General features: G+C 34.1%; 1 protein-coding gene across 6 annotated transcripts in view; it reads left to right on the forward strand.

Moving 5' to 3' along the window:
• The window catches only part of LOC100746746, a 317,300-nt gene extending 311,370 nt beyond the window's left edge, over nucleotides 1–5,930 (forward strand). For 4 of the 6 annotated variants that reach the window (XM_033322390.1, XM_024369668.2, XM_024369664.2 and 1 more), the window contains 2 exons: nucleotides 3,087–3,290; nucleotides 4,535–4,644. In XM_033322390.1, the coding sequence (XP_033178281.1) occupies nucleotides 3,087–3,290; nucleotides 4,535–4,644 (314 nt within the window). Of the gene's footprint in view, nucleotides 1–3,086; nucleotides 3,291–4,534 lie in introns of all 6 variants that reach the window. The other 2 variants (XM_012389182.3, XM_033322391.1) reach the window with 1 other exon arrangement.
• Nucleotides 5,931–12,126: the final 6,196 nt, after the last annotated feature.

Genomic DNA, 12,126 nt, shown 5'->3' on the forward strand with positions numbered 1-12,126 from the left:
TATCATTCCTAGCATCAAGGTATGCAGTTGCTCGGAATGAAGTGAATCACCAAAGCTACCAGGCGCCGCCATCTTCTATTTTAAGCGCTCGAACTTTCAAGCCTTGTATCTCGGGAACGAATTGAGCTATCGACTTCAAACAAAGTACGTTTTCAAGAACGCGTTATACTCTATCTCTCCAGGATACTTTTCAGGGAAAATTCCAGGATTCTTAAGAAAGATAGAGCCAGGGAATACGATAGAATTTCTTTAGATAAGGAACCTTGGTTTTGGTGGATTATTTTCTAGAATCTTCACTAAGATTATCAAATACTTTGGAAAAGAATAATGTCAGTTGTGTAAGGATATATTCATCGTGTAAATTAAAGAAAACATAATTTGTTGGTGTGTTTAAGTTTGAAATGAAATATTTCAGTAAATAATAGGAGTTGATTCCAATGGCTAGGATAAATTATACGGTAATTTGGCACCAAGTGAAGAAGAAAATTGAAGAGGAAAATTGTACACTGTTTAACAAGCTTCATCACAACTTACATCGTAACTTTTTCCAGAAATATTTTAGTACATTTAAAAACGTACAATATTAAGTGAAATTACGTGCTGTTCTAAGAATAAATGAAATAAGACGTAACGTGACTAAAAATTCAATGCAACTTTTTCAAAATCTTTCCTCAAGACTACTTAACATTCTAAACATATTTGATTGTCATTTTACATCTTTTATTCTTCACAAATTCTCATGCTGGAAGATTGTATGCTCTGTACGATATTTGTTCTTAAGAAAAAGGAGCGGAGAAACAATTTTTGAACGTCGTTTAAATGCAAAGAAGCAATCGAACAGAGAATTTATCGGCATTTGCGGATCAGAGATGGGCACGGAGACTGACATCTCCGATTTTTATCCCTTTTGAAAGCATATTTGGTGAAAGGCGTAGGTTCTTTCTGTCGCTGAATTTTCCCGTTGTTTATTTCCGTTTTCAGCCGACGCGAACTGTCGCGCGGACGCTGTAAATTCTCATCTTTCTATCTTGCAGCCTCGATAAGGTATCGGGCCGAGACAACACGCCAGATATCGACGTGTCGAAGCGATTTACGGCTTTCGTTTATTTCGTCCCCGTTCGCGCCTTCCTCGAAAACTCCAAACACACAGAGAAACTCGACCTTTTCTCTTCTCTAAAAGCCGCGTCTCCCTGTCGAACATCCTACATTCAAGGACCATTTTTCAAGGATTACTTCGAAACGATTCAGCCTTGAACACGTCCAAGTTAATTCCAAGTCGTATGAAACAATTTTAGATACTTTGTCAATTTCTAGAAATATATCTGTATCGTTACGCGATAGAAAAATATTTCAAGAGTTTTAGTCATTGAAAAATATTAAGTTGCATAATAAGTTCAATCCTGTTTTCTTGTAACAATACATCGAGTGTTGGCATTTTTATGTAACATTTATTTATGTAATCAAGAAGTATCTTACTTATTATATTTCTTTATAACTTTTTATTGAAAATATTCAAATACGTGTACTTTTAGAATTTTTAAACAATTTCTATAATATTCTTGAAGATGTAGTGAGAAGAGAATGAGCATATTAAGCCATTAAACCATATTAAAATTTTATTGGTGGATCGATATCAAACCATTATCTATCAGTAACCAATTATCTATTGCAATTATCAGGCTACTCAACATAGAATTTATCCTCAACCAATTCAGAAAACCACCGCCTATCGTTAAACCTCACGAAACATAATATCTTGAATTTCAGATAAAAATAAGAATGGATTATATTAAAATAATTATCGATAATCAATTTCCCATAATAATTATTAAACGATTCATAGCAAGTGTGTCTTTAACCCATTCGGAGAATAATCGGTCGCTATTAAACATGAGGAAATATACAATTTGTTAGGGCCACCATGCCTGCCTGAGCGAATATAGAGGCTCGAGTACCGTAAAAATTTAATAATCGAAGGAATTCTAATTGCGCATAGTTGATCATAATTGAACGGTCTTAGCCAGCGTTAGTCGTCGTGGATAATTTAATTCCCTTTTCACGAACGTTAAACCTGCTCCTTCTTTTACGGTGGCTCGTTTCAATCGCTCCCATTTTTACCTTTCCCCTTTCACCTTCCTCCGCTCATCCCACCTTCCCTCGCTGCCCGTTTAGTCGAGCTTGTAACTCGGTCGTGAAACGACCCTTAAGGTGAACGAAATCGAACACTTAAAATCGTTGCATGGGTGATTACCCATTCAGTACTTTCGTTAGAACGATAAACGTTCCTCCGTTGCTACTAGAATCCTTTCTTTCCCTCTTACTCTCCTTTAACAGTTCGAAACCGATAAACTACTCGGAAATCGTGCTTTTATACTTCGATTCTCGATAATGAGGTCACATTACCGGCTGACGTAATATTTCCATGCTATAACCATTCGCTCGATCGTTTTTTATATTCCACTTTCTTCGTTTTGTCCTGTTCTTCGATTGCTCCAAGCATAATTAAATATTATGGTACAGCGTGTTTCCTTGACGGAGGGATTCATGCAGCCAATAATGATGTCTTTGTGGTTTGATGTTGCGGTTCAAATGGTTTGCAGTTTTATACGTTTTATAGGATTTCTAGATATTATATTACTATTTATTATTGCGTAGATTAAACTCTAATCTAGCTTGAAATTTTATAACAAATTAATCTCTATATACGTACAGACTCTACGAGTAGAATTTTAAATTTGCAAAGTTTTTATTTCCCAGTGACTCTAACGTTAATTATTATTCACAGTTGAACATTGAATATTAAAGAAGCCTATTTCATTCTCGGTATACAATTAAATAATGTTCTGATATACGTGGTAAATAACTGTGTCAATGAACTAGCTGCCCAATTTCAACTGAAGATTTAAAAATGATAAAATATCTAATCTATAAGTAAAAAGGAATTAAGTAGTCTCCAACAAAGTTAATGTTACCTATAGAATATTCTCGATTAATATTTGAAATAATTTTTGGAATTAATCATCTCAATTTGAATTATCTATACAGTGATAACAAGTAGTATATGAGTGAGAAATGGATTGTTTCAGAATATTCGTGCCATGGAACTTGGATCGAGAACGACACAGCCTATTTGGTGGCGAGCACCGAGAAAGGAAGATACTGTCTCGTTTACAGTGCTTCTGCAGCGGCGACAGGAAGTCGCGAGCTCTCGGTGACGGGCCATCTTGCTTCCTGTCCGAGGGCTTCTCATCGTCATGTAGTTTCATGGCAGGTCAACCTCACGTCGTATGGTAAGCATTATCACCCATGTTCCTTATTATCACGTCGCAAATTTCCATTAGGACATCAAGTACATGGTAGCTTCAAGGAAATTAGCAAGGCAGGAACATGTGAAATTAGGAAATTTAATACGTAAATAACGAAGAACTTGAAAAATTGTAATCTCGGAAAGTTAGTAGACTCGAAGTACGAAAAATTGGGAAAGTAAGACGTTAGAAAGTTGTTAACTTGGAAAATTGGGAAATTAAATGTATGAAACATTAGAAACCTGGAAAATTAGAAAATTGGAAGCTTCGGAACTTAGGAAGTTATAAATACGAAAAATTAAGCAATTTGGAAATCGGAAATTTGAAAAATTATAAAGATTTTGAAAACTACAGAAAGTTAAATGCATCATAAGTACTAAAAAAAATATATAAATTCGAAACGTATTGGGAAATTGGAAAAAATTGAAAGATCGAGAAATAAGGAAATTGAATATCTGTCATGGCGACTGGAAGTTGCGAACATTCAGTGACGGGTTCATCTTGTTTCCTGTCCGAGGACCTCTCATGGTCGTGCAGTGTCGTGGCAGGTCAACCTCACGTCGTACAGTGAGCATTGTCAACGACGTTCCTGATTATCGCGTCTGAACCATGACGCTGATCGTATTGTCCGAATCGCCCAGTCACTCTGCGTGCTAATTAAACAGTTGATTCACTTTATCTTTCAAATTGGATCCAATTGATGAGGAGGTAGAGATTCTGGGGAATTAGGGATTTCTAGGGGAAATTAATTGTTCAACAGAATGATAAGATTGGCAGGTAGAGATTTGATTATTGAAAAATTTTGAAACTAAAAAATTAAAAGGGACACAGAAAGATAAAAAATTGTTAGGTTGAAAAATTAGAAAGTTAGAAATATGGTTGTAAGAGAATTGGAACGTTCTGGAATCGGGAAAATCGGCGATTGACTTCGATAAATCAAGCGATAGAAAAATTAGAAGATTAAAAAAAGATTTCTAGTTGAAACATTAAATAATAAAAAATGCTGAAAAATTTCAATATTTAAAAACTGTACAAATTGAAACAGAAACCGTACCAGTTGAATCATCGAAAAATAAAAAAAAATTGTTAACTATGTAAATAGCTTGAAAAATTGAAAAGCCTAAAATTTCTCTGAAGCTCGAACCAAAAATATTCCATATTTAATCGTTCCAATTCCGCTCTCTGCGCATCAGTACCAACCGAAACTAACCAAAAACAAATTTTTCCAGCGCAATGCGGCGACATCTCGACGGCCACGTCGTGGACCTTCCGGATTTCCGCCTCGGTTTACATCCTGGCAGTGCTGGGCACCTTGTTCGGCAGATACATCGCGAGGTGATACCACTGAGTGAAGGAACTAGGCCACGTGACGGCTGTGTAGTACCAACCTACTACACAAAACTCGAGTCGTCGGTACAGCAACTACAAACAGCAACAACAAAAAGAAAAAAAATCTCTATATATATAAATATAAATATAAATATATAAATACAAAGTAAAAAAATATATATATATAAATACAAAGTATATATATATATATTAAGCGGAACGATTTACGAACGAAGGAATGAACACGGAATGCGTGTCGGGAGAAAGTAACCTAAATGATCAAGCGTAAATAGCGTGTAAGTGTCCGTGGGTGCGAGTCGTGCAGAGAAGAAGGCGCGACAGAAAAAATGAGATAGGAGAGGAGAGAAAAAGAAGCTTGTTAGAGAACCTAGTCGTTGCTTGGAACATGGCGGATCCTTGGATCAAACCTTCGATGTACATACAGATATGTGTACATGTATATAAAATTCACTTAAGGAAGCTTCGGTTTTATTGGAGTAGTTGCTTCGGAAAGTATTGTCTTCTTTTAAGAGTCAGGGAGAACCGAACCCTTCTGCAAACGAACATGTTTTCTTTATATGGCCGAATTGGGTGATGGGATCTTGGGAGGTTTTCAGAGCAATTGTTTTTGACCGAATTTGCGTCTTGCTTCTCTTTTGTAAACTTTTCTTCTTTTGTTTCTCTAGGACTGGACTATCTACGTTCTCTTATTCTTCGATTAGTGGAAATGTTGTTAAGCGTGTTTTTTCTAGATTATTTTCCTATCCGTAGATGGGTAAAATTATTAATTATTGTCCACTAGTATAATTTCTTTTTTAAACTACATAATATTCGAATTTCAATGTATTTCAATTTTTTCAAATTTTTCCAAATATTTCACTCCGGTTGATTTTTCGATTTCCCTAGCAATATCGAAATACACGCAAAACTTTCGAACTCCAAAAATCTCGATTGCTAAATTTCCCAAGCAACCCGATTCCCGCAATTAACCTCGCTAATTAGGAACCTCCCTGGCCGAATGCAACGTGCAACGCATCACGCGAATCCAATTTTAAAAAAAAGCACGAACGGCAAAAACGCCGAAAAAGGACAAAAAAGAATTGCAAAAAATCCTAACCGCTAAAATAATCGAAAAAAAAAACGAGAACTAAAGGGTGCTGGGGCCAATATTGTGTGCGTTCTGAGTGGTGATACTAGCCCACGTGTTTGTGAGTGAGAAAGAACCAGATAGCAAAACGAAGATCTGAGAAAATAAAAAAGAGAAAAATAAAAAAAAAAAAGAAACGAGAGAAAACAGAAAGAAGCGAGTGTGAGAGAGAACGAGAAACTTATGATACTTATTTAGGTCCAGGACGTGTCTGCCATGTTCGAAGTGGTGCGTGCTGTTCTCCAGGTCGAACAGAAAACGTGTATTTGCTCGGAACAGGAACGTTTCAGCTGTAATCGTACGCGTTTTAATTAAAGTTCCACTGCACTCGAGCGAAAAGAGAGAAAGAGAGAAAGAGAGAGAGAGAGAGAGAGAGAGAGAGAGAAAGAAAGAAAATTTTTCTGACGTATGCGTGGATATGTATGCGTGTGTACGAGTGTAGAAATTTCAAAATAACGAAGAGAAAGGAAAATAGCGAAGAAACAGGTTTTTCGCTGCGCCACGAGTACCAATGGCTCAGAACGATTATTATTATTATTACTGCCATTATTACGATTATTGTGTCGTCGTGAGAGCTAGAACGAAGGTGTAAATGTGGACTTCTCTCTTCTTCTGTGGCTTCTTTCGCGTGGTTTTCTTTCAGTTCTTGCCACCCCTCGGCTTTCACTCGTGAATTACCCCTGATATATGGGTGATTAGGCGACTTTGGATCGTAAGACACTCCGAAAGCTAATGTAACACTGTTACGAGGAGAATACAGGCGGACTGTGGGAATTTTTCCTGATCCGATCTGATCCGATTTACGTGATCCTCTGGTTTACGAATTTCTACCCTTGGTCGACTCTTAAAACGAAAGCGAGTTTGAATGGATTGAATGGATTTTGTGATTTCATTTATGATTAAAATAGATTTAACGAATATATTTATTTTGATTTTTAATCTAGAATTAATTTCTTTAGATACTGATACAGGACGTTTAAATTTAAGGAGATTTATGTTATAATTTAATCAGTTATATATATATATATATTTATGTAAGTTTCTATTCAAGTATTAAATTTAATTTGCGTTAGATTTAAGTTAGATTTAATACTGAATCTATATACATAATCCGATCAATAGAAATAATGAAAATTGCGAAACCATTGTATTTTATGCAATGTAAAGTGGAGATCGTGAATTTAAGAGTCGATGACAAGGATTGACTTGGCAACAGAGATCATATGACGCTGAGTGAAGGAAAGGTTACGGTACAGTGACTATTCAGTCCATTTTTTGCTTTGGAACTGATTAATTTTTTTCTTATAAGTCACATATTTGATACTTTTTATCGAATCAACGATGTTTATGAGTTATAAAGAGAAACAACGAAAGAAAATTTTTCCTCGTCCTTTACATGTATAATTTGTCATATGGGAAGAACGAAGATACTCAAATATTGGAAAATATTGGAAAAAATAAAAAAACTATGAAAAATTATAAAACGAAGACCTGAAAATTTTCAATCCTTAGAAAAAATTAATAACTTACAAGTGACAAAACGTTCAAATATTAAAATCACAAATATTAAAGCCAAAGATCACAAAGAAAATACTCGATAATTAAAAAAAAAAAAAAAACGTAAACTCCAGAGCAATAAAAGGATTGACTCGGTCACGGACAAGAGATTATTAAGAGAACCACGACATATCGATAAATCGAGAGAATTCGAACAAGGAACTCGGAGAAGCTGCTAGGTAGCGTTAGATAATCAATTATCTCATCAACTTCCTAACCTATAAAACCAAGTAGACGAAACAAACGGAACGACACCGATACTGAAGCAACTTTAAAAACATTGGAATGAAACAAATCTAATACGCAAAGATCCAAAATCTCGACAAAGTACAGATATTTTTCACCTGGAGCTATTTTAAATAAGGGCCTGCCAATAACTATGCGAACGAAGGAAAGAGATAAGGGGCAGTACTATGATCGCGTAAATTTAGTCGATTCCCTATACATACTTGGATAGTTGGATATACATACTATAAATACAGATATAAATACGGGATATAAATATTATAAATATTATACATACGTTATGTATACATATATATATAAATATATAAATACTCGAGGACAATTCGATGTTGGCTATAAACTTGTAAACTATTAGGTAGATAGAAGAAAAGAGAAAGAAAGGGAGGACTTCCTCCGAATGAATGGAAACAAGCGAGTAGAGCGGGTTGCCAGTGTCTAGGCGTACAGGTTTTATACTAATCGAGGCATCTCGATGCTTTTTGATGTCTTTGTTATGTCTAATTCACTGTATACTGTGTTATATAATATTAATTAATATATATATATATATAATATATATAATTATCATAAGGATTGTATGGTTCTATTAAGAACTGTGAAAGTTTTTATAAATTCGTCTTTATAGTATCTAAGAGCGCATGAAAGGTCTATAAAATTTTGTGATACATTTGACGATCGAGTTTTGTGATATAGTGCCGTTTAACTGTGTTTGAAAAATTTGTTGTGGTTTACTTATCTTTTTAGAACCGATTAGTTTTGGTCGATTTAAATGAAATTAAGTTTATTATTGGGAAATTCTTGAACCAAAGTTCAACTGATCTTATGTATGCAATTAAAAATTAATTTATGATTACCTGTGTTAATTACTATTATTAATCGAACCGTAGAATATACCTAATTTGTTGGCTTAGTTCTAATCTCTGATTCAAGCTTCATTTTACTCGAACTTAATTTTAATTAGTCTTAGACATAACCTAAGGCTTACCTAGACTATATTTACGAACTTAAGGATTCGTATAGTATATCTTGAATAAAATAAGCTTCGTATAGTTACGAATTTAATATAATTTATAATAACTTGAAACTTTGTTCTATATGAATCATTTTACTTTTGTTTAACTACTCTAGTCAATTTCAAGATGGTAGACGACAAGAATAACAAGCTTTAATTATTGATAAATTACTAATCTTATAATTATTAATAAATTTTTTATACGATTTTAAATAAAATCCGGAACTGAATAAAGTTATATCTTCTTCTACAATTCCGAATAAAATTGGAAGCTTACACATTTTAGGTTTCCACATATATCATAATATTTAGACACAGAAGCATCGAAATGTCTCAATAATTACAGCAAACAATGCCGGATCGCTGTCACTGCGTATAAGGCACTCGAAACTCTGAAAATCGATTAAAAGCTCGGCGAACCGATAGGTCAAGCATCATCCCATATTTCTAGCTAGAAAAAAAAATCAAAACGCGGCTTGTTCCGCCATTTTTTATCCTCCCAGTCGTCAGAGAAACACAGTTCCAGTCTTTTATTTCTTCGCGAGAAAGAAAAAGGGAAAACGATGAAAAGAAAGGGATGAGTTTTCCTGTAAATAGTAGGTTTAACGATTTTTCACGTAGAAGGAACGGAAAATAAAAATGAGAAGTGGCAACATTGAAGAAATTAGGAAAGGGAAAAAGAACGTTTTTCCGCAAGAAAAATATGAAACGAAGGAAAATGTGGTGACGGAGAGAGAAAAAGGAACAATTGGATAGATTTGTGAAGAATTCGGTTTTATATAGAATGAGAGAGTGTAGATTTCAGGGTATTTATATCGAGGGTTAAATAGTTATATACAAGAAAAAAAATATTTAAATATAAATTATATTATAAATATAAATATAAAAATATAAATATAAATATGGAAGAATATATTATATATATACTATGTTTTTATTGTTGTGAAGTTATTGAAAAAATAGCCTACGAGTGCTGACTCGTTGGGCCTCCTCGTGTTTCATCGAAGAACGAACTTTTCTCAATCTGTCGTCGCTTTTCTTTTCTTTTTTTTTTTTTTTTATCGAGTGAAAGCTGGCAGTGGATGATCTTTTCTGTCGAATGTGAAGTTGACTATAGTGACTATCAAGAAATGAAATTTTTTCCTAGTCATTGTGAACTTGCTTTAAACCGAAATAAAACATCGTTTCGTACGTAAAAATCTCAAGGCGAATTAATTAAACAATTCTAATTAGAGTCCACACTTTGTAATACAAAAATTATTGTTTAATAACGTTCTCGAAACAATTTAAAGCAAGTCTCCAGAAAATTTAGTTTCTTACTTCGATAATTCATATCCAATTTTTAACTAGATAGAAATAATTCAATCTTTTGTGAATATCGTTTAGATATCATATTTCTCCACGTATTTAAAATTGCATCGAGTATGAGAAATGGTTTCTAGGTGACAGAGAGAGGCACGTTCGATGAAATAATGCTTCTGTTCCGAGGCGAATACTATGGGAATGTACCCGCGTTCCTTCGATGATGTAAAATAATGTTTATATCGTAACGAAGATTCGAAAGACAGGTACTCGCGGAGGTGCGTAGTGGGAAACGCGATTTCGAAAGCGAACGAACACGATCCGGACAATTTTCAAGGTGATAGGATCAAAGATTGAACAATTTAAAAAAGGAAAGATATCGTCGATTCTAAATATTTAAACTTAAGGAAATAATATCCCTTGATTAACAAATTTTAACATCTCCCATTCTTTATTTCATAAAATTCACGAAACATATTTCGTGCAAAATAACCAAACGTTTAATTGCGCACGTTAAAATGTTCACGATGCACCATGCAACAAAAGAAATTCATATTTCTTCAAGTTTCGATGAAACTTTGTTAAATTTCTTCGATAACGAAGAGATTCGATAATATTACTAGCTACTGCCAAAAAATGAATTTCTTTTTTTGGAGTTAAAAGAAATCTTCCCTTATCACCAAATACTACTAGCTACTGCCAAAAAAATGAATTTCTTTTTTTAGAGTTAAAAAAATCTTCCCCTATCACCAAAGCGTAAAAGTTAATTAAAAAAAAAAAATAAGGAAAATGCACTAAATTGAAGCGATTCGTTCCCTACCCTCGTCGCGCGCACACGTTACTGCCTGTAGAACGAAACACAACGACTACTACCGTCTCTAGTCTTAGTAATTTACATGGTAATTTCAATTTTGTAAATTGAATGAATCGGAGAAGAAACCCTTAGCAACTCTCGGTCGAGAAAATTCGAAATTCATTCAAATCACAGCACATTCGATATAAGAGATAAATAATAGCTTGTGACTATAAACCACTGCCTATAGTCACTACATGTAATCTGCACTGTACTATAGTAATTATTGTGACTCCTATGGTTATTATATAGTATAGTGTGGTGACAACTGTAGTCGCTGCAGTGACTACACCCAGTCATTACAAACACTCCTCTAGTCAAATGAATTTAAAATGAATTCAAATGAATTTCAAAACAAATTTCCTTTAAATCTATTATGTATAGCAAATTACGCCTTCATTTTTACTTCGTCGATCTTTACAAACAAGTTTAAAGTTAATTGCGACTTTTGAGAAATAATTCTAAATCCAATCTTCGAACGACTAAAACACATAAAAAGAAAAAGAAAAGACAAATCGACGAAACTCTTCGAAGAGGCGAAGGAGAACCTAAAATTCATGGAAATCAATTTGAATAGGGGGAATTTGAGTTTCGAGATCTCGATCGAGACGGCAACCATCTCGATATACCCGTATTAACCACGCTAGGTTAAGGATAGCCACGTGTAAAGGACGCCTGATACATTTTTTTACCGAACGAAAAAAAAAGAAAAAATGCGAAAAAAATGAAAAAGAAATAGAGATATCAGCTTTATCTCGAACCATGATGTTAGAGGTTAGGCGTGGAAAGGGGTGGATTTCACCCTCAACTGAACTTTCCGAAACGTGTAATAAAAAAGAGAATGAAATGAGATGACGTATAGATCGTTTTATGCGCTCTGTATTCTCGAAAATGAGAATTTTACGACCTTTCGAATTTCGAGTTTCGAAATGTCCCGCTTTATGGTGAAAGCCATGTGACTCTTTGCGCGACCAATGGCGTGTCGCCTATTGGATCGATGAATGGAAGATGCAGAAATTATACATTGACACATTGACACTCACATACATGAACTATTACGACGATACTTATTAATGTAAATGGTTTTTCATTACTATATTATAGATGTTACTTAATAATATATTTACAAATAATTAAGCGACAGGCTGATGGTTTCATTTATACCTTACCCTAATTTACATACTAATAGGTACGTGTTCTATAGTAATTTATCAATATATGTATTTTCACGGATAAGTAGAGATATTGCCGATGCAGTGTTAAAAAAGTTATGCAACGAATATCTCAAACCTTTTGCTTCCCAAAAGATTCTTTAAAATAAAATAAATCAAACAAAATAAAAATGTGGAGGATAATAAAAAAGGCAAACAACAAA

The sequence above is a fragment of the Bombus impatiens genome, unplaced genomic scaffold (assembly GCF_000188095.3).
Source record: "Bombus impatiens unplaced genomic scaffold, BIMP_2.2 scf_0637, whole genome shotgun sequence".
NCBI classification, from domain to species: domain Eukaryota; kingdom Metazoa; phylum Arthropoda; class Insecta; order Hymenoptera; family Apidae; genus Bombus; species Bombus impatiens.